The sequence below is a fragment of the Thalia democratica genome, chromosome 2 (assembly GCF_965202585.1).
Source record: "Thalia democratica chromosome 2, ktThaDemo2.hap1.1, whole genome shotgun sequence".
Lineage (NCBI taxonomy): Eukaryota > Metazoa > Chordata > Thaliacea > Salpida > Salpidae > Thalia > Thalia democratica.
The window spans coordinates 27,465,132-27,489,415 of NC_139166.1; the positions used below are offsets into that span (position 1 = coordinate 27,465,132).

The 24,284-nt window shown below is 29.7% G+C and overlaps 1 protein-coding gene across 1 annotated transcript; it reads right to left on the reverse strand.

The window, feature by feature from the left end:
* Positions 1-11,552: 11,552 nt before the first annotated feature.
* Positions 11,553-16,449, reverse strand: LOC145829741 (A disintegrin and metalloproteinase with thrombospondin motifs 4-like). The gene is made up of 8 exons (XM_082937609.1): positions 15,770-16,449; positions 15,310-15,519; positions 14,743-15,240; positions 14,368-14,669; positions 13,574-14,028; positions 13,085-13,467; positions 12,760-12,980; positions 11,553-12,460 (listed from the first exon to the last, which is right to left on the reverse strand). Exons 1-8 carry the CDS (start codon positions 16,364-16,366, stop codon positions 12,187-12,189), a joined length of 2,940 nt encoding a protein of 979 aa, XP_082793735.1. The 5' UTR covers positions 16,367-16,449; the 3' UTR covers positions 11,553-12,186.
* Between the last annotated feature and the right edge of the window lie 7,835 nt (positions 16,450-24,284).

A 24,284-nucleotide genomic window follows, 5' to 3' on the forward strand; every position in this document is an offset into this window, starting at 1 on the left:
AAAGTGACTGTTACATAACAAAATAAGAAAACTTAAATATTGTTTTTATTTTGTTTTTAACTAAATACATAACATTTTTTTTTTTTAATCTATATGTATTTAATCTGAAAAGTTTTAAACATTTAGACCAGCTTTGACTCAAAAGTTTTTTATTAAGTCTTTACTGCAAAGTATATTCAAATAAAAAAATATTGCAGAACTATACATATTTTACAATCTATATTTAAACAAATTTAAATTAAAAAGACTTCTTTTTTTTATATAACACTGATTATTATATTAATAAAATACTTTTTTTAATAAAAAATACCATGAAATACTTTTTAGATTGAGCTATACTATTTTATTTTTTTCCAAAATTTTCAAAGTTTTCCATCTTTTGTATCCGTACTTCTTTCTTTTCAAAGCAAAAATTTAATACAAACAAAAATACAATTAACTCTATTTAAAGATTCTTTAAAATACCTATCGTAAAAAGCAACTGCATATTATAACTTGAAAAAAAACGATTATTTTTTAACACTTTCTGTAACTTATAATTGTTATAGATCAGTTTAACGTATTTCTAAGATCTAATTAAATTTTTCGTACAGAAAATTGTTTTATTTTAAAAAAATTCAAATTTTTACTACAAAATTAAAGTGTTTGTGTTTTATAATCCTATAGATAAAATAAATAAACTAAATTTAATTTGACACAATTTATTTTACTTGTGACAAAAAAATAAGTATCAAACTGTGATTATTGAATATCATTATCATTTTAACTTATCTAAGTATGACTAATGCTACCTCGGTTTTTAGTATATTCAATTAATAAGTTTAATATATTGAGATAAATAAAGAAATAAAAAAAAAACGGAACAACCTTAATTTTTTTTAATTTAGTTATAATTTTTTTATTTCCAAATGTTCTAGATTAATGGACTTGAATCTTTGCCGTTTTCAAAATAATATTTCAAAGATTTTAAGTACCAGTTTTATAACTAGAATAACAAGCTATAATGCTCATAAGCTTGAGAAATATCACGTATAAAAGCAAGCAAAAAGACTTTGATATAAAATTACTTTTGTAATAATATCAGCAACTAATAATAGTCTTTTGTTATATTGTTTTTACACGTGGTAAATGTGCAAAATATTAACAAAAGGTATATTTCATTTTAAGGTACTGAATAGGATGTCTTATGAAGTATAGACAGTATCAACAGCTTATTTTGTTTGAAAATGTCTTTAGATTTTTTTTTTCCTTCAGAACAAAATTTTCCTAAATAACTTTTTTTTTTTGAATAAACAATGTAACTTTGCTAATTTTGAGAAAACACTAATATATAAAAAATCGTTAGTTTATGCTTCATGAGTTCCGTGGCAAAACAAAAATTGTGTTTTTAAAAGACTTGTAAATATGTTAAAAACTTATTTTACAGGCGAGTATTCATTATGAATATTCGTAATTTTGATTTTTCTCACTACAATTTCATTTAAGCTGAACAATATTAAACAAACAAATACAAAGGCAAGTTAAAGCAGCAAAAACATAATATTAAGCAATACTTATTACAATTGTGTAAAGCAATGTAAATATTGTTTTTCTACGATACAAAGTTCTTACAACCTCAGCTTTGCATTTAAATTAGATTTGAAAATAAGTTCAACTATTATGCATGTATAACAACTGAATTGTTATAAAATATTATTATTGAAATATTTGTAAATTTTTACTGTCCAAATTAAAATATTTCAAAAATTTAGAAGTTTTTACAGTCCTAAAACTTTTTTTTGGAGTTTAAAAAAAAATTCATGTTTTAACATGATTGTATAATTTTTTGTTATTTATACTTACTGATTCTGTATTAGAAAAAAAATCTTCATTGGTTATAATTTACTTTAATATATAGAATTAAACAGCAAAATAAAATTTTCATTATTTCTAACTGTTCCCAGATTTTTTGGCAGTTAGTTAATGTTAAATTGTTGTATAAAAAATTGTTTAAGAACAAACAGAATTAAAGCTTTAAATACAATTCTAGTTTTATTTCAAATAAATTCAATGCCAAGTTTATATCAAAGTTGTAATAAAAGTATTATATTGATAATTATGAAGTTTTTAAATCATAATCAAAAATAAAAAACAAAAAGTAATTCTACTAAGTTAAATTTTACTAGTGGTCTTCTGAATTGTGCTGTTGTCCAACAAATGTTTAAATAGCAATCATACTATTACAATAGTAAATTCAAACAAGTTTGCAACAATAGTATTCATTCCAATAAAACATATAATTGTTGTGTACAAAGGTATAGGGGTAGTACTGCACACGGGCTTAAAAGAGCTACAAGAATGTAGTGTGTAAAAAATAATTAAAAAGGTTTTACGTCAAACTACAACTGCTAATTTTACTGACGAAGTTTATACACATACCTACAACAGTATTAAGCTGGTGCACAATTTACACGTAAAACACTTCTTTGACAACTTTCAAAGCTAATAACAAAAATAACTAGACAAAGTATTCAGGGTTGATAGCTCATTAGTTCCGTTTCCACTATTCTAATGTAATATCTAAAACCTTCAGAAATTGTTATTATATAGCTTTAAAACTACAACAATAAAGCAGTTTTTATTTATTCTCATTACTTTTTAATTAGTTTATCTAACTACTTTAACAGCTCATTTTAAGTTAATACTTACTTTTGTTTTTAATACTAGCAAATAGGTAGAGTAATGGTTTCTAAAATTTATTTAGTTTTTTATTTAAATCCTAAGAAAATAATTTTTTGACATATAAAAGTTTAATACTAATAGATAAGATAGTCAACTTAAAGGTAACTTTTACATTTTAAAACGAAACTTACTGCTTTGAAATATATAAAGCTTTACAAAAAGTAAAAATAAAATAAGTCAACTCTTATAAAGTTATACAAAACTTTTTTTTTCTATAAATTTTTTCAACTTAAATCTAATTTATTTCTATACGATAAAGTACATAATATACATATTCTAGTTTGTTTTGAAAACTCGAATTAAAAAGAAGAGTATATTTGTTTCATAAAAACAGTATGTACTGTTCTTTTTAATTCTTATTTTCACAATAAACTATTTAAAAGCCCTACAAGCGGGCTCTGTTGGAGGTGATTTATTTAATCTAATGTATTGTTTTTCCATACATATTTCTATATATACATATGTATAGTAATTTTGTTTTTAATAGTTTTCTCGAAAAACTTTAATCTTTTATATAAACTTTAATAAAGCATAACTTTTTTAACTTTATTGTTAAAAAAAACTCAACTCTATAAGTTTTCATTGCTTGAGCTAAACTTTTGAAACATATTTTTGGACACTTTTCTAACCTTATATAAAAGTTATGATAGTTTTTTTTCTTTATACTTAGTAAAGTAAACAATTATTTGAAATTTTAGTACTTATGTTTACATAAACAATAGCAAAAGGCTTTATAACCAAGTCAAAATATTCAAAATCCTTTTATTTCACTACTTTTAAAATTTGAGTAGTATAAAACAACTCATGGAATATTATATACACTTTTTTGTATGCACTTTTGATTGCCCTAACTTTAAAAAAAAAATACTTCACAGCAGTTCTTTGACAAATACAAACTGTTGTTTATGAGATATTTTTGTTATGATGCATATTTTCTTAACTGTGTCTAGAAATTTGAAAGTACTTGAAAACTTACGTCTTACTTCATAAGTGGTTTATTTTAGTTTTAAGTCGATTATAGATAATTATTATAAACTTATTGTTTAAAAATAGTAAACTTGAACTATATTTACAACAATACTTTATAAATATGATGTCCTTAATAATCTTGAATAACTTTAAGTATGTTTATCTTAAAGTTTATCTATTTTTATGCAATTCTCTTGACTTTCTTTTTGGTTTAAACTACTTTTTAATTGTAAGTATACAACAATATCCTAAATTTTTCAATACAACATAACATTTAATTTGATACAGTTGTTTTTTGGAGATTCTATACCATATAGTTTTACCAGTTTGTCCGTCACTTTCTTATAAAAATATAAATCAAAAGTCAAATATTATAAACTGTAAGTTTGTAATCACTTTAAAGGGATTAAATGTATTTTTCCATAAGGAGGTAACAAACACGAGTTGAAGAACAACTTAAACACATATATTTATTAGTGTATATACTGAAAATAGTTTTAAGCTTTAAATACAATAAAACATAATTTTGATTTTAAACATAAAACATTTTGTATGAAGAAAAAATACATCAAAACAAAGCTTTTTTTGCTTATTATTCAATTTACACATAAAAAAATGTTTTTTTTTTATTCTTAAAGTTGTAAGTATAATCTCAATTTAAAATTTACTATAAACATAGTCTTTATTAAATCAAAATGAAAACTTTTTTTATTTTTATATTAATTAAACTAATCTTGAAATAAAAAGTGTTAAAAATTTCATAATTATTAACTACTTATTTTTGTCTGATATTTTTTTTGTATTTTTTTGTTTTTATTTAAAATTGCTACACTTTTGTTTAACTTTAGGCCATATATTTCAGTTATTTTTTCTTAAATGTTTTGAAATGTTTATTGTTTACCAAATACCACGGTTAATGATCCTTTTAAATATTAAAAAAATGTAGAAATATTCAAAATTACTATATTACTACAGATAGTATATGCCTCTCAACAACTTAAATACGATTTTACAGTATTTTAAAACGTTTTTAAAATACGTGGATTATTTTTATCATTGCATAGTACAATATAGTCAACTATTAACTACATTTTTTTGGTTTTTCTTCTTCTTTACTTTCTTTAAAGTTTATCTAGTTTTTGTTATCATAAAAAACTATAATTTAAAACTATAAACAGACTTATAGTTATTAAAATTTGCAAGTTTAGAAAGCTAAATTAGGAAATGATAAAAAGTCCTTTTAAAATACAATTTTTATTAAGTATCTAGAATATACAATTTAAAATAAAATTGAATTCAAAAAAATGTTTGTTTTACAAAGCTAATAATTTAAATTAATACTTATAATTTTCATTTAATTTTACAAAAATTAAATATTTTAATTAACGTACTTTTATGCTACTTCAATTAAACTAAGACTTTCATATCTTATCTATATTATGGTTATTTTTTCTAAGATTTAAAACTTTAAAAATCAATTACTTTTAAAATGTAAAAGTTTTTTATAGATGTAGTATTTTTAGATTTTTAGCTTTTTGTCTTTTTTTGAATACCTTAAATTGACTTTTAAAACTGAATTACTTTAATTTTCAGGCAATTTGAAGTATTTTGATAATTGATAAAGCATGTTTTTTTCTATTTGGCTAAATTTTTTTTTTTTAAGCAACTTCGTTATATATCTAAACTTCATCAAAAATACAAAAACAACAACAAATTTTGCTTAGCAATTTCTAGCTTAGTGTTTTTGCTTTTTTCACATTTTATTAGCTCAGTAAAACTCGGTTGTAAACGTTGAAACTTGCCTTGAACACAATTACAAAAGTTTCGCTTCCGTTTTGTTTTTAAAAGCTGTTGTTTTATTTTGAAGTTTATCCTATAAGTTTAGGAATTTATTTTAAGCACATGACTGGTTTAAACTGTTGCCCTCTTAATATATATATGTGTAGCAGAACAAAAACACCATTGTTAGTTATGCGCTACATCATAACGTAATCAACAATGTACGCAATCGCCGCGACAGCAAAACAACTTTCAAGTAAAATATTTTGCATACGAAGAGTATTAAAACTAATTAATTTTGGATATCAAGAGTATGCAATTAGTTTTACTTTGTTTTATAAAATTCTTTTATTTATCAGTGGAAGGTGTTAGATTGCAGTTTGATAATAACTTTTTAAACTTGTTTTAGATTGATATTAAGTTTAACCTTAAAGTTTTGTCAATAATAAACAGATATGGGTTAGACCATCAAAACCCGCCGAAAAACTGATCAATACTTCTGAAATATGTTATGCTGAAGTGAAAACGTTCTGGTGATGATACAACCTGCAAATTAGGAGTAAGGCTGCTCCTCACATTTCGTGGTCATGATTTGTCGGTGTTTTCCTTTCAAGTTTCGAAGGAATATCTTAACTTTTCGCACCGAAGTATTTTCAATGCGGTCTGAAAACCCATCTGAATTTTTTAAAGACAATTGAACAACAAATAATCAAAAGTGCTATTTTAAAACTTAATCTTTGGGTTTTAAAAATACTCTTGCATCGACAACCTTTGCTGTTTTTGTTTATATTTGTTGATTTAGTAGTTAGATAACTTTATTTTACGCTTCAGTTGATTAAAATTTTATCTACACTTATTTTTGTATTTAACCCAAAGTTAAATAATGTAAAAATCAATGAGACTAATGAAGCTGCCTGGTTTGTTAATACTTTCGGTAAAAAGAAATTTGCTTATCACTTGTAAGTTTGAAGAAACTCATTTTCTTAATACTGCCTAAAAGACAAATCTATTTGTTTAACTTAACAACAGTGATTTACACAATTTTTGTAGATTAAATCGTAAAATGTGTTAACATTGTTCTTTTTCGCAGAAGTCCCATCTAAATTAAACACGTTTTTTTAAAACTACTACCTATCCGCATGTGTTCGAAATTCGAAAATGATAAGTTTACGAAAGGAAACATGAGTGTTGTATAACTTTAAAGTTACATAATGAGCGCCACGATTTGAAACAAACACAAAAAAAAGGTTTTTAATAATATCAGCAAGCCACTTAATCTTTACTAACTATAAACTAAACTTTTTCATATTTTAACTTGAGTAAAAGCTAAAAAAATACAAAATTGTAAACATATTTTTGAAGCTATACTTAGAAATCAAGGTTTTGTTGAAGAATTTGGATACTCACGTAAACTTTAACTCAATGCAGTGAAACAATTGATCAAAAAATAATTAAAAAACCAAATAAAGTACAAAACAGTTTTACGCTGCATATCACAAACCTAGTGTTCTTATAAACGAGTTTACAATTACTATACATTATCGAATAGTAAAAACTTGCAGAGTTATTTGAATAAAACTACACTATATTTCCATAAAACTATGCGGTGCATTACCTTTACAAATGATGCTTAGTTCAACACATATAATTATGCTGAGCCCAAACTATGTATGAAAAATTTATACACCTGTTTGTTTTTTAGCATATCTTGTTTAAAAAAATATTTTAAAGCCTTTGTTTTCAACATGACCTGTAAACTTAGTAAGATTTAAACTGATAGAAAAAAAGTCAAGTGTAAAATCTGCAACCTTGTGGAATGGTTAATTAAAAAAAAAACTTACTTCCATAGTAAAACGCTCTTGTCAATTATGGTAATTCTAATTCTGTAATATAGGAAGCTATCAAGAGATTAAAAATGAAATTCAAGCAGGGAATATCATCAATTTTTGTCAAGATATGATCTGTAAGTATATAAAGTTCCAACTGAAGTATTTTTCAACTTGGTGTATAGAATGATGTAATGGGGGTTGCCTTTACTCAGCATGTTTGCTTTCAAGAAAAAGTTTACATACTCCATTAAAGTTTATTCCAGCATGATCTCCAAAAACTACTTAGAATAATTAATTTTTTTAGAAGGTAGGTACACAGTAAAAAAAAATAACGTAATGGTTTATAAAAAGATTAGTGACAATGAAACGGAAGTCTTTAATTTAATACTGTTTTTGCTTTAAAGGATTACAATGAAGATTTACAATGAAACAATGGTGCCTGTGTTTCTTTTTTTTTTTTCAAATTAAAACTGATGAATGCTAAGATGACAGTTTGAAATAAACAACCTTTTTGTGGTTTTATTTTGTGTATCCGATTATTTAAAGTGTAAGCTAAAAACTTGTAATGCTTTGTTAATTAGATATGTTATGTAAAAAAATTTGCATCTACAAGAAAAATTGCACGATTGTTTTGACCTAACTAGTATTAAAATATAAGACTACGTGAAGTTTTTCGGACTTTTGTTTAAACTTTGGCTCATAGTCTCAACTTCTAATAAGTTGTTGCGTAAAATAACATATCATAATTGTATTGACAAGGTAAAGAATTTGATAAAACTTAAGCTTAAACCTTTATTACAAACTTTACCTATAATTACTTATTAAGAGATTGTATAAAGTACATGGTTAGTCGAGCAAGTCAACAAAACTTACAGTAATGCTTGAAAAAATGGTTTGTTATGTAGAACTAAAAGTACATAAATTTAGGGGAGGATAAACTCAAATAATTTTTAAAATACTAGTCTTAAAAAAAAATAAAGCAACTTTGTATATCACTAGTTTTCAAGTTTTTTCTTATGATATTTTTGAAAAAAAATTAATACTATGAAGTTTTTTAACTTAATAGCTCTAAAAATAGATTTCAAAATATAGGGTGTACTTTGAAAAATTGAGAATGACATTAAAACATAATTTTGGTAAGGTAAAGTAATTTCAAACCCGTAGTTTTGTATTGAATTTCAGACTAAAATAGAACGAAAACTGTAATTACCAAGCAAGCTATTTGAAATTTTATAACTATCTCGTGCAACCTAAAGTGAATTTATTTACCTTTAAAACGAACGGCTTTACTCATTAATAAGATATTGATTGATGGTTGATATCTTAATAAAAACTGAACAACTTCCCATAAACAGAGTACAAATAAACAAGAAGATGTATATAACTTGTTTTGATTATTTCGTAAACACTTTTCCGTACGTCATAAAAACATCAAACTGAATGCGAGGCAATTAGCCGCATTGCAGCAGATTCTGGTTAATGTCAAAAGTGAACTGCGTCGTTTGCACATTTAATTGCGACCGCAATGAAAGTGATTTGTTTAACCTAAATAAATACGCAACTATTTTGAATTTTGACAACAATAAATAAACGGTTAGTTTTACGAGTTAATTAAACAACGAGGTAGCTAAATTTGCGTTTGAAGTAGTTATGTTTAGTTATCAAAACTGGCTTGCTTAACGCTTAAAACTGAAGCAAATAAACATAAACATTTTTTTTTGTATTCATTTAATAATTTTTAAATTAGATAGTGTAACAAACAGATTTTTTCAATGAAAGAAAGTATATAGCAAAAAACTCCGTTGTAAACTATATAGCCAAAAAAAAAATTAAAGTAGGAAATTTTTAAAGCGAAACGTTTCTGTACACTTTTAATTATAAATATGTCACTTACTTTCTATTAAAAAAAATTCATCGTTTTAAAACTTTTGAACAAAAACTTTTTTTTCAAGTTGGAAACCCATTACTACATACTCTGCTACTACCACAACTTATGATTGTTTAATGTTTACTAGATTAACCGTTTCACAAAAAATATTAGACGAATTAATAATATACATTGAGAGTTACTTGTTATAACTTGTTTTAATTCTAGATACTTATTGCAAATAAGATTATAAGGTGAACCGCAACTGATAAAAAGTGTAAATAATTTATATAACACGACTATAATAACTTTCATTATTAAGTCCTGCTGAACTTTTTCAGAAACAAATTCCAAACTACGGCTTCAAGCAAAACGCGTTGAGAAAATCTTCAGCAATTTGAAACGAAAGGCTTTTTGTAATCAGCAAATAGAAAGCTGTAATTTTTTTTTTCCAAGGAAGAGCTCTGAATGAGATGCGCTCTGTTTTTGTGGTGATCGGCAACTTTGAAGCTGGGAGGATGAAAATTTTTAACGCCCACTGAATATCTATCTCACTCTGTGGCGGGCCGAATTCTTTTGTGCGAAGATTTATAATGAGATCAGCTTGTACACATCACTCTTTTTATTGTATTTACACCGATAACTAAAGCTAAATTGCTGCACATAAAAACGCAGCGGCCTTAACAGAACCAGCAGCGTGACGAAATGTTTGAATAAACAAATGATTTGTTTTTTTGTGAATAGAGATAAGAGACCGCATCGCTTTAAAACAACAACATTAGTTTTGAATACGTAACTTTTTAAAGGCCCAATCGAAATTTGCCTGAGCGAAATCTAATGAATCATCTCAAGCAGAAAAAAATTGAAAATAGAAAAAAAACTGGAAAAGTAAAGTTCAAAAGCTATGGTGGGCAGGCAATTTAATTTGACAGAAGGCATCATAATTTTGACGTTATTACAACAAACAGATGTTTACAATTTAATTTTTGTTACGCAACAATTTCGTCTAGTGGCAAGGGGTAGTCGACAATTAAACATGCTGTTCGTAACCTTATCAATTTCTCAGTAAAACCTTGATATTTCCGTGTTTAATTAATTTAAAGTTCAATCGCTATTACGGTTAAGTTTTATTAAAAAGTTAATAAAAAAATGTATGATTGCTTTTTCAAAACTCTATCTAAAACTGTTTAGCTTTTTGTTAATAAAGTAGAGTTTTTTTTTTATAAATAGTTATAAGTATTACTTTTTAATTGTTTTCCGTTTTAAACTAAAATTCAAAAAAAAAGCTGTTAATACTTGCAGAAGTAAAACTGACAAAAGAAAAATTCTAGGTGAAAGGCTAATTTTGCTGTTACATAATCAAGCAATTAAGCAATAAAAAAAAGATGATCTAATTCATTTTTCTTTTCACCTACTTTAGATAAGCGTTTTAAAAAAATAATACTTTAAAGTTTCTTGCTTAATTTTAAACATTCATTTTAACTTATGTTACATTTTGTTTGTTTTAACTAAAAATATTAAAAATATGTTTTCTACAGTTGCACAATACTTTTTACGCTTGACTATAAATACACTTCTAGATTAATAGATTACATTAGAATTACGAGATTTCCTGTATCATGAAATCACAAGCAGCACAAATGCTCACTGAAAACTTCGAGATAAAACTTTTATTCATTCTGAACCTGAACTACAAAAAAAGACAAAAATAGATTTACTTTAATCTTCATTATAGATTTGGTTTTTGATTAAACCTAATTCAAATCCTGTGCCAAGCTCTATTTTTTGCACATAATGTAATGGTTTTCTAATTATTCCCAATTAACGTGATATTAATGCGACCTTTGAAATCGAAAACCGCGGCACCTTCAGCAGCAAACGTCGCGCGCTTACTACTACGCAAAATAGTTGACGTCATCAGGCGTTTTAGTTTACACACCGATACAGAAACAACAACAAACACGAAAGTTGCAACTTTACACACTGCCTGACATAACGCAAGTTTAAATTTAGACACTTTTCAACGGTTCGCTTCCAAAAGCCAAGGAGACGCCTTAGATGAAAATATCTTTACGCTTTGCTGGTCATATCTCCCACTCTCTGTGGTCGTAATGGAAATGATTGCTATGGAAAAATCTGTTGTTTTCTGCCTTTTCCACCTATAGAAACAAACACTCTACTTTGTGCGCCGGAAGCGAGTTGATTGCACTCTAAACTGTGTGACGTAATAATTAAAAAAGTTTTCTGGTCTCTTGCTCCGAGTTTTATAAACAAAAAGCCTTAGGCATCGGAAATGCAAACAAAGCTACTGTGTAGTATTTCCTGTGTGTGGTATTTACAATATAAACAAACGCGGTTTTTTTTTATATTTTGTTTTATTTTTTTACTTTTCATAAATAAAAATGCAACAAAAGTGGATCGAAGTTTTGAAAAAGAACAAAAGAAAAACTATAATAAATAAGAAATGTATAATTGATTTAAAACTGAGACCAATTACGAGTTTGTGTAAAGTATAAATTTTAGCTTCAATTAACTTTTCAACAATTACTGTATGGAAAATGTATAGATATGGTTTAACACGATACACTTTTAGTCTCTATATTTGGAGCAGCAAAAGCAAAAATAGAAACTGCTTCAAAAAGACCACAATAAAAAAAGAAGGAAAGGCAGCGAAGACTATCGAACCAGCGATGTCTGAATGATCGATAAAAAAACAAATACACAGTGTCGTGAGAATTATAAATTAAAACTGCAAACAACGCAGTAGTAAACGTTTGTGTGTGCCAAAACGGCTTATATGCTTCTTTATAACTTTTTTTTTATCGAGAATAAGCAGAATTAAAAATAAAAACTTTTTTTTTATACCAGAAACTAAATTTGAAATCAAAACATTTTTTGTGAACATTTTCTACACGTAAAAAAAGCTTCATATAATCTAAAACCGACTTTGCACTGGAGAGAAAACATTATAAATAAACTTAACATAAATAAGTTAAAATTGGAAAAAGAAGGAATTTAATTTCAGCAGTTCGTCACCCGGCAGCCCATCGACTCCGGCGGCTTCAGCGAGGCGGTGCACGACGAATCGGGCAATCCCCTGTTCCTCGCGTCCATGCACCGCACCTGCCGCCGCTTCATGCCCAGCCCGCAAGTTTTGGAGCAGGGCGTCCACCCGCCGTACTTCCAGCTGCCCGTGGTCACGTGGTTGTTCTTCTGCTGCGGCGGCGCGCTCCTGGTCGCCTTGCACTTGACGTAGCAGTTCTGCTTGCTCCTCGGCCTTTCTTCTTCCCGGCAGCTGTTGAGAAAAATAAACACAAGTTAGAAATTTGTAAAGAAAAGCAATGTATGTAGTGAAAGTGAGCTCATTAGCGGCAAGCCGCCTACAACAAAAACAACAAAGGCGGAGGTGACACTAAATAGAAAGGGGAAGGGGAGATGAATGAAAACAAAAATCATCAAAAAAGCCGCCCCTTTTAGACAATGGCTTACTTCCTACCAACAATAAAAACAATTAGACTTGATTAAAAAGTGCCGCCCCCCTTTGTCATTTAAGAGCACTTCAAAAAAAGTTGTTAATGGAAAGCTGACACTTACCTTGTAGAAGTTTGCTTTCCGCTTTTGCAAGTCACTGTTCTCTTCATGACTCCTTTGCCGCATTTAACTGAAGGGCTGTCCATTCTACACTTTCTCCATCTGCCGTTTACCCATCTAGCAAGAGGATCGATATTTGAAGATCTCGAAGAAGGTACGTTTGATCTTGAAGAAGGGCTGAGGTCGTGACTGTGAACTGTAATCTTCTTGCCTTTTTTGTTCTTCTGTTGAAAAAAGTTCTAATTAAAATCAAGTTTTTACTTATTTTTTTCTATTTTTTTATTACATCATTTAAAAAAAAGTAAACTTAATGAATTTTTTTTCTTACCTTGCCACCCTTCTTTGATTTCTTTGGTCTTGGCATGTAGAATTGAATTTTAAGACGGGGATTGTAGAACTTGGGGTGCACTTTTTGGCTGAAAAGTTCTAATCTTAACTCTCTCGTCAGAGGCATGTCCGTTTTGATGCTTTCAACTTTTTCACCTACTCCACTGTACTGGATAACTCTACCTCCGTATGACAAGTCCTTGGAGCTGGTTTGTAGCATCATGTTGCCGTTTAACATAAACCTGCCCTGATCGTCTTTCAGTGCAAGATAGTGACCGTCATATGCCGATCCTCCTGAAGCTTTTTGGGTGATTCTTATCTGGCTAGCTCCCACTGGAAATGTGAACACGCTTTGGTATCCATAAATCTTTTCGTTGTATTTTTCTGTAAAAGTAAGTAAGAAGTTTAATAAAAAGTATTTTGAAGTTTTTTTCAGTTGGGTAAAAAACTACTGTAATTATTAATATTTTTTTTTTAATTGAACACTTACTTTTGATTCTCTTGCAAGATTTTCTCGACCCCCCGCAAATTCCGCACTTGTTGAACTTGGTCTTCGAGTTCAAGATGTGGTCGCAGCCGGCTTTTCTGCACTCTCCCCTCACGCAAATGTCCGTGGAGTGGGCCGAGCACGGCGTCCCGTCCTGCACCTGGTGGCTCCACACCACGTACGTGCCCGTCATCTTGTCGATGCACGTCAGCTTGCACTGGTCCCGTGGTTTGATCTGGCTGTACTTGGGCTCCCAGTTGGTGGCGCTCGGGTACCCTCTCGGGGATTTCCCGTTGTGAGCGGCACACTGCTGGGCTCTGAAGTCGGCGTTGTCCTTGCAATCGTCGTAGTTGCAGCTAAGCACCCGCGACCTTTCGCCGATGCAGAACTTCCCTCCGTTTCTGGGAGCCGGGCTGTCGCAGTTGCGCGATGATATTTTTACTCCGCCTCCGCAAGTCCTAATAAAGAAAAAAACTTTAAATTAGCTGCTTACAACTTTTTTTTCAATTATTCTTTTTAAAGTAAAACTATTTATTAAAACCACGTTGTAAAACACGTGGCCGCTTTAAAATGACGGATGATCGGCACATCAAGCCAATTAAATGCCGCATTCGCAGCAAACAGTAGCTGCATTTCAACTTCAAATGGTGGCTTAGCCTTAAATTATAAACTGCAAAACAATTTACTTTCTTTGTAGTTTTATAAACATTTATTTTTCAACCAATCAAAGGATTAAAGGATTTAAGTTTTCACAGGGTAAAACAAACTGTTTAATTTTTACTTTAAACTAAATTTACCTTGAGCACGCTCCGTATGAGCCCCAGCTCGACCACCCGCCGTCAACGGGCTCCGGCTTCTCCCTGGTCAGCAGGCACTCGCCCAAGTGACACTCCATTCCGTCACCACACGGCGTCCCGTCCGCTCTTTTGAAGTTTTTCGACACGCAAACCCTGTTGCCCGCGCCTTCGTCCTTTTCGCACCACAATATGCTGCAGGTGTTGTACTGCGGGATCGGGCAAGCCGTTGCCTTTTCTCCGAACAACATTTTGCACTGCTCGTTTGGCGAGTAGAACTGACCCGGCAGCTCCTCGGGGTAAACCTGTACAAGTGGTAAAACACAGTTAAAAATTTGAAGCTTTAAAACTAATTTGTAGTCTTGTAGGTCAACTTACGTGAGGACTGGCTGTTGGTTTGTTTTGCAGGCACGAGCCTAAGCCCCTGTCGAAGAACGTTTTCATGTCGTGTCGGGAGCAGGCCGACCACGGCTTGCTAGGCACCACCTCGACTATGGTGGGCCGCATGACGTGCGGGTTGGCGTTGTTCATGTAGTCGAGGCGCCTGCAGTGGGCGTCGTCGTCGTGGAGAATGTTGAACGTGTGGCCGATTTCGTGGGCGATGGTTATTGAGGTGGACAGCCCGTCGTTTTCGACGATGGCGCACGACTGGTCGGAGCTGCACATGCCTCCCATGTTGGCCATTCCCAAGGTCTCGGACTTGACGCTGCCGTGCGCGAGGTCGACTTCAGTGAGGAGGATGGCTAAGTCGTAGTGGTCCGAACTTGTTTGGTCCGCGGTCCAGTAGTGTCTTTTCTGCCACTTGCAAAAGTCACTTAAGAGATGTTCGGCGCTTGTCTGCATCTGGAGGTCGCTTCTCTCATCAATTAAGACGATCTGATGTAAAGTCAAATAAGTTAAAATGCTCTTTTTATACATTTATCTACTTTTTTTCATTTGTCTTACCTTTGTAACAATTACTGAGATGACTAGACCTAAGCTTGGGTGTCTAAGAAGTCTGTTAGCTCCGCTCATAAGAGTAAGAATGTAATGTTCCAAATCACTTTCATAAGCATTGTACATTGACTTGTCAGCTACCACCATTGTCTCAATGAAGTGTTCTCTTGAGTTTATAGCATTTATTGATCTCTTTTGCCTAATAGATTCTTTCCTTACCTGAATAGTAAGAAAAAATTAAGTATAAGTTAAACATTTTTTATTTTAAACTAAACATAAAATAATCTGTTAATTTTCGTTTCTTTGGTAAATAATTATTTTAAATATTTTATGTTTTATAAACAATATATAAGTTTATTTTGTTTTTAAGTTTAACAAACTCTAAGATATACATTTTGAATTTTAGTTTTTTAATTTATTTATTAAAACTACTTCATAAAAAATGTTTTCTACAAAATACAAAACTAACAATTTCGTCAACTTGTTCTTGGGTCCACTTCCTTTCCGCGTTTTTGTTGCCGCACTTCCTAATTCGCTCCTTTCTCGCGTCTTTGGGGTCTCTTCTCCTGATAATGTGCTCCGTCAGCCCCTCCGAGTCCAAGTTCCTGTGGAGGGGTTCGATAAAGTAATGGTAGGTGCTCGTTACTATGGACCCGATCAGCGACCCGCATATCGACATGGAAACGGCGGACTCCGGATCACCCTCGACAAAGCCCTTGTAAAAACATTCCTTCGTCGGGATCCTGTTGGGGTTGCTGATGTTGTAGGTTTCGTTGGAGCCCGTTTTTTCGTAGGAAATAGTCAGTTCCGGGGATACGAGGTCGACGTCCGGTTCGAGAACGACGATCATTTCCCTGCCGAACGCGGTTATGTTGTACTTGGGCCTGTCGAAGCTGTCACCGATTTGGTCAATGGACCTCCTTCTTCTGAAGTTTCCCGTATGTTTGAGTTCGTCTACCCTGGTAACTAGACTGGTCACTTCTTTATTGTCGTTGGTAGTCGGACTTGCTAAATGCACTTGTTGTGCAAACAAGCACATTAATGAAAGTAAACACAGTATGTTCATTGCTGTTTCTTTATTGCATATAAGTTTTCTTTTCTGCTTACAAGGTTTAAAAAATTTGTTTGTATGCTTTATAGTATCTTATAATACCTGCAAAAATAAAAGTTGGTTAAATTAGTTGTTACATTGTAACAAAGCTAACTTGTATTTATATAAAGTTATAACGTTTACATAACTAAAACGTCGTACAAAGCTGTTTAACAAAATCATAACCTCTGAATAGTTTTAACTTCCACAAAAAAAATTGTCAACAAAAAACTAAAACCACATTAGAATTAAACATAAAAACACAAAACGCAGTTTTAAACAAAGGCTCGGCGAGAGACTTTTGCTCAACTCAACAACGCATTTGCCTTCAGGCGAGCTTAACCGGATGTTGCTACGGTAACGAGCGGAAGTAGCAACTTGCTTTACAGAAAAAGGCGGCGAAAGTAGAAGGTTAATAAAAAAAGAATACGTAATAATGGCCAGGAGCATTGCAGACAATTGAGCGCAGTGAAGCGCGAACTTGCTTTGATGTGCCGACAACTTCACGTGACTTGAGCTCAAATTACTTAAGTCTCAACCTGCGCTTAATTCGATAATAAATTTAATCGCTCTACATGCTGCCTGCGCACTACAGAAACTGTTTTCGTCGCCTAAGCTGCATCTCTTCGAGCAAAACTCAAAATTCTAAATCCGTGTTCACAACAACTTGTCCATACGCTTTGAGAAACAAACAAACTCAAAAGCTCAATTCACAAAATGTTTGTTTTATTTAGTCAGCTAAAACCTTTTACTGCTCGTCAAGGTAAGTGTCAAAGGTGCGGCCTGTCGAGCTTTTATACCCGCCGCTTCTTTTTCCGATTTTTTTCTTTTGCTCTCGCCACTGGCGTCGCCGTTGCATGCGAGAGCGCGCTTCGAACGCGGCTTTTTCTTATTATTTGTCCGAAAAGGTTGGCTTTTAAGAAAAACTCGTTTCGGCTCTTGTGCGGACTTTCGGTCACATGGCGCCGCTGCAGCCACATTCGAAGCGACGTGCTGCAACGAGATTTGAGTGAAAATTAAAATTTTGTAGGTGACGTTATCAGACGGTAGGCATGCGTCTGAGTGCATAGTGCAAACTGGTTCTAATTGCAAAAAATTACATTAGGTTTGTACGTGATTTGATCAGGTACGGTTAATTGTGCTCGGTTTGTTGTTGTAGGGCATTTGGAAAGTGGAATTAGTATAGTTTTTCAGCCGATTTGGTATTTTCATAATTGCTGTAATATAAAAAAGCAAATTCTGGGTTTTTCTCGTTAATGTTTGTTTTTAAAACCTAATTTTATTGTGAACAAAAACTGTGAGTTTTGTGTGAATCAAGATTCTGTATGTCGAAATATAGGGATTAAATTACTACAATAAAAAAATGTAATTACTACAAAAAAAATAAATGTACTGAAAATAATTGGTGAAAATATTTGTGAGCTTACTTTTAAACCATGTGTATAAACTTTAGAATGCTATAAGAGGCATTAGATAAATTGCGCTGAAAAAGAACAATTACAAATTATAACAGGCTCAGCAGTTAAATTCAAAGCGGAAACAACACCAACTTTTATTTCTTGATCAAAGACAAATATGCGGGGTTGGAATAAAATTTTGCTGATAATAGCCAAGATATAAATCCAAATGCTGTAATTTGGCCGTAATGATGCTAATTTCACTACTATGGGTTGGAGTTTTCACGGCAAGGCAATTTTGAAATTATACCGAATTTCGACACTCGGTTGCACTAGAGAGTCTCTTATTGTAGTACTTTTTGGTATCTTCAGGAAATTTTTTTATACTACAAACATTAAAAGCAAAACTTTTTACTGTAAATCAGATTATATTTTTTAAAGCTCTTTTTTTTCTTAAAATACACGTATACATTTTAGTACAAGTTTAAAATATTTAATGTAAAAATTATAAGAAAAAAATTTTTACTCCTTTTACAATTTAATTAGTTAATCGGGATAGAAATTTTACTTTTTTTAAGCTAGGTGTTTAAAGTTTTTTGAACCAAACTCACTACAATTTTAATGGTAGTAAACTTCCATTAGTAACATTTCGTATAATTTTGATAAAAAGTTGTGTACAAGTACATACACTCATCAAAATTAAAAATAATATTCAAAAGACTTTTGGTGTATGATATAAATTTCAGCCTCAACTCTTGCATACATAAAAACCAGACTTTAAAAAAAAATTTATATCATGAAAAGTGCTCAGTCATCTAAGTCACATAAAAAACTGCAGATGTCGAATTAATTTATAAGAGTAATAAAACTGCTGCATTTTACGTGTTGTTTTTGATCAATAGGTTATTTTCAAAGTTCCTTTTGTTTACCGAAAAATTTCTCAAACAATGAAAGTTCATTGAGGTGCCTCAAAAGCAGCGAAATTTATAAGTTCCAACCCACAACACTTTTTTGATAAATGCAGTGAAATTCGTTGAAATTTTCCCAGTTACTTTTTGAAGTACGTATGTACAAACGTCATCAATTGATTTATCGGCCACATAAAACAATCTACAAGGTTAATCTCAAGTGTTTATTATACTTTTTTAAGATTGATTGAGTTTCGTGGACGAAAACCATTAAATAGTTCTATTAAAATTGTCATTAATTGATCATGTCTGTTGACGCTTCATATAACGAAATCACGTATCAAATTCGAACTGCACACTAATAAAAAACTGTAAACTTTCTGACATTACATAAATAATAAAAAAGTTGATCGGGTTTTCCCGAACAAACACAAGTTTTTTTTATTTTTGTAAATACCATCAACAAAAATGTAACCAATACTATAAATACTATTCTAACAAAATATGAAATATATTTAGTTACTAAAAGCAAGTTTTTTTTAGAAAAATAAAAGAAATATCTTAAATATCCAAAATTTATTGCTATTAAAACTTTTTAAATATCTAAAATTCAATTACAATATGTTGTAGCCCAATTTATAAGTCCACTAAATAGCTTAGTAGTTGCAGTACAGCCAAAGTAATATTAAAACTACCTAAACATAAATTATATACAAAAAAGACTTTGACAAAAAATTACAACTGCATGTGATAAATAAACAAAAAAATAAACAAGATTAAATCATAAAATTTTCTAATTAGTAGCAGCATACAGTATGATTTTAATTTATCATTAAATTTAGTTTCAGACTTTCTCAAACGTAAAAAATTTAAGTAAAAATAAGAAAGTTATCATTGTATGAGTGAGATATTTAAAATGGTAACAAAATAGTATATTTGTTTTACTCAAAGGTAACCGAAAAAGTATAAATAGTTTATAAACTAAAAATGTAAGTAAACCATCAAAAAACCTAGGGTATACATTTTTTTATAAAATCTAACCCATGTGATTTCAAAATAAACCAAATTCAATATTTCTATTCAAAATTTTCAGGTGTACACTTGCAGGTAAAAATTTCTACAAACAGGAGAAAGTACAGATGTACAGCAGCTATATGCGGCTCGTATTTGTATATTAGTTTTTCGGCAATTTTTAAATGTAATTACATCTTAAAAGTAGTCTTAAAACCTGAATAGTTAGGATAGAATGAATATTTTAATGAGAATTTTTCTGTTGTGTACCTTTTAACGCTGATTAGGATTAAACTCTTAAGTTAAACACAAATTAGTCTTTATGTTCCAACAGTATGTGTTAAAAAGGGATCTAAATACACTTTTTATATTAAATTTTATATAAACTAATATCTGAGTATTCTACACTTTTATGAATTTTTAATTAATGTAGTTATAAAATTCTGCACTTCAAAAACAATTTCCTCTTTTAATTAAGGCAACAAAGCTATCTACTTATCTTGTTACTAATTTTCAATTTGAGATCAAACTTCAAACTACTTTTTAGTAATTCTTTACAATTAAACGAAGCTTTACTGTAAAGCAATCAATTTGACTTATCTATCATAAACTTTGTTTTCACTGTAATGCTGAATAAACAACGGCTTTCAATTGAAGCACACTTTGTACAAAAGTGCTAGCGTTCAAAACTCACAGCTAGCAAAATGTGTAGCAAACAACATCACAGATAATATTACGTCATGATTAACATTGAACTTGCAAAGGTGTTATATCTTTCGTAACCACATTTCATTTAAGCGAAGAGCCAACTTTTGAAAGGTGGACGGAAAAAGCTGGCGGGTTGCCACCACTTAGATCAAAGTTTTATTCTAATTCTACTTTAGTTTTGTTCCTTAGACTTGCTTAGTGATTTGTAGATTAACAACTTCAATACCACATCTGTTTGATTAGGACTTTGGCGATTTATATGCTTTAATTATTTTCAACTGCAATTCGGACATATTAACAATTTCTTTTTTTAACAAAAGAGTTATTCTTTAAGATTTTTTTTCTGTTTTAAATGAAATATGTTTTGATGACAAGAATTTTTTTAAGTAGTTGTTTACCTTTTGTTGTCAGCTAAAAACTTTAAAAAAACATTTACATTTTCTTTAAATCAAAAAAATATTTCTCCTTAACCTACATCAATCTAAGCTTTCTTATCAACTGGGATATGCGATAAATAGTGCAATAAAACTTTCTTACAAAACACCACGTCACAATGAAACCTTTTCCAGTCATTTTATGATGCACTTTGAGACGAAAGTGCGCAAACAAATGTTAATAAATCAACAAAACAAAAACTTTACACAGGAAACTTTACGCTTTTCGCCGAAGGGAAACACCCTAAAACGCAAATATTTATTCGACTTAACTGCTCATTTTGTCAAGCTCGCGACCTTTTCACATTTTAAACTGTAAAGATTGTTTGATTTCAGCGCACATCTGATACGCGCTTGTTCTTTATTGTATTGCAAACATTTCTTTTAATTTGTATATGTAAACTGGCTGTTTTTACGTCAGTGAGTGTAAACTATTTAAGAAGGTAAATGATACATGGAGAACAACAACGTGTGAAACATTGAAACAACAAAAGCATTTGAGTCATAAAGATATAGCGAATTTTCAAGTAAGCTGTAGTAGAATTGGTTTTGTTTTTCTCCTGACATCTTATTAAAATGTCGCCCAAGCATAAACAATGCAAAACTTTAAGAAGACTTGAAAAACTGAATGGGTGGCATAAAAAACAATACATATGACATCATAACAAAAGTGTGGGAGAATTATCGCTGTAATTGTTGTCAATAAAAATAAGATTAGTGCATATAACATAGCTATAAAAGCTGTAATGTTGCAAAAAAGCTGTAAAAAACAATGATTATATTACTAATAAATTTGTCTTTATAACGAAAAATTAAAAGGCAAATTAAAACTAAAGTTTAAAGCTTTTAAGACGCAATAGACCGTTACTTTAGAAGTTTAATGGATGTTATTGAAACTAAATACACACACACAGACACCAAACCAGTTCAGTTTCCCATGTCAGGGTCGTTTATGACTCATTTGATTTGACCATCATCAGACATCAACTATGACGTAATATTTAATTTCTCACCTTTTGCGTACGGCAGTAGGAGTCAAAACTAACAATGACGTAATAGTTAAGTATCGAAAATTGATTGCAGATTTTGCGCATTACATCATTTAGTCATCTTTTTTCAGCAGAAAGTTTGGAAGAAAGTTAAGGAGAGCCTTGCGGTTTGTGAGGCTTTCCGGAGGCTCGCATCAATTCGTAATTAGAAGATTTGATTACCGCGCGTTTCATTAATCACTATAAAATACACGAAAATGTCATTACCTTTATATAAACTTTTCGCTCTTCGCAAGAGATATTATTTCAACTTTTTTTAATTAGTGGTTGCTGCAAGATGAAAAAATTAGTTTTAAGAAAATTTGTAATAAACTGAATTTATTTGAGTTTATTTCAGCTCATAAGCTTTATCTCAAAAAATATAAGAATGTTAATTATTGCAAAAGCTGATACTTTGGGTAAAAATTCGGAAATTGAGTTTTTGACGTAAATCTTATTTTAAAAGAAATATCTATTCAAATAAAAACATCTAGATATTTTCATTTATTACTCGTCTATATTTCATTTATTTAGCAAATATACAAAAGTATATTTTCTCGTTACAATTAAATACATACAATTCCAACACTATTTTTTTAATTTTCTTTCTTTAAAAATCATTTAGTAAATAAAACATTCAATAGTTTTCGTGATAAAAAAAATCTATATAAAACTAAACACAAAAAATGCTCTATTAATTTTGTATAAAATTATCATGTCACTGCGACATTTAAGTCATTTTAGTTCTTTTAAAGCAAAGTTTTGTTCTTTAAATACATATTCTCAATAACAGTATTAAGGAAATGATTTTTTTTTGGCTTAATATTTTAGAGCTAATCATGTTTTGCAATACAAAGTTCAGTTCTAAAACAGTCTTCTACTAGTTAATTAAGTACTTACCAGACAAAGAAAACTATGCTAATATATTTAATAAACTGCTGTCTAAAAGTTTAAACAGTTAAACTAGTTTATACTTTTTTATACTATTGAACACATTGAGTTTATATATACGCCAAATTAAATTTCTGTGTATTTTATTTTTAGCTTTAATTCTTATATATAACAGTTTCTTATATTATATATTGGATTAAGAAAAATGCCTTATTTAAAGCTAATGTTTAAGATTAAGCTAATTTGTGTAGTTTACTCTAATATTATTGTAAAAATAAGCCGAATTATAGCTAACTTAGTATTTGTAGTCTTAAGATTAAATTTTATGAAAAATTAGAACTTTTTATGTTGTTCCAAAAATCTACTGACAAAATTTTAACAAAGTTAATTTCCAAAATTTAGAAAAATCTTAATTACTTATATTTTTTTAAATCTCATTTTGTAATTTTTTACATAACAAAATTTAATTTATTTTAATCATCTTACTCTTTTTTAAAATGTATATTTTCGACAGAATATATTTAAATTAACTGTTTTTTAAGAATCTGTTTACATCATAATTTAAAATTAATACACACCAACTGTTTTTTAATCAAGTTATTAAAAAAACAAATTAAGCTTAGTATGCTGTTTTTACGATAAAATTTTACCAACTTTTTTAAAACCATTTTCAATTGTGTTTATTTGAATTTTTTTATGTAATTAGTTCAACAAACTATTATAAACTAGATATTTTTTGCACTTAATGCCCTAAACATTAGATACAAACTCTTAAAAGATAAACTTAAAATAAGCCGTTTATAAAATTAGTTTTGTAAGTTTGAGAAGCAGAAAAGTTTAAAAAATATGAACTATCTTATTTTCACATCTAAACACTTAAATATTCTAGTTTTTTGAGTTTTGGTTAAATCGTTATACTTAAAAATCGTTATAAAGATATTTGACCGGGCTGTAGTTAAGGTGTTTAACACTTTTTTGTTTCAAATACAAATGGCATCTGCAACTTTTCACATGACGTCATCAATTGCAATTAAAATGACGCACAAAAGTATGAACTTTCATTTAAAAATTTGTAAAAGCGATACTTAAACGATAAAAACTTGTAACTTCACATATGCACGTAGAAAAAGCAAGATTTCGATTTGTTTTACGTTTGTAGACATTTAATGCGTCAATTAAAGTCTCAGTGACAACAACCAGATTTTTATAATTGTTGTACTCTATTTGCTAGTGTTAAATGCTTAGTATAGTTTCAGTTTTAATTAATTCTCATAGCACCACAATGCCTGTAAACTAATAAAAAAGTAATCTAGCAAATAAAGTAAGCCGTTACATGTTTTTTCAACACTACTTTATTTTTCAAAAATAACTTTTTTAGGAATTTTGTTATTGTTTGTTAAACTAGTTAATACGATTACTTTGTGAGGTATGTATAACACTATTTAAATTCTTCTTTTTACAACATAAAGGCACTATTCAAAAAAAATTTATAAAGATAAGTCTATATGCGCTTGAGC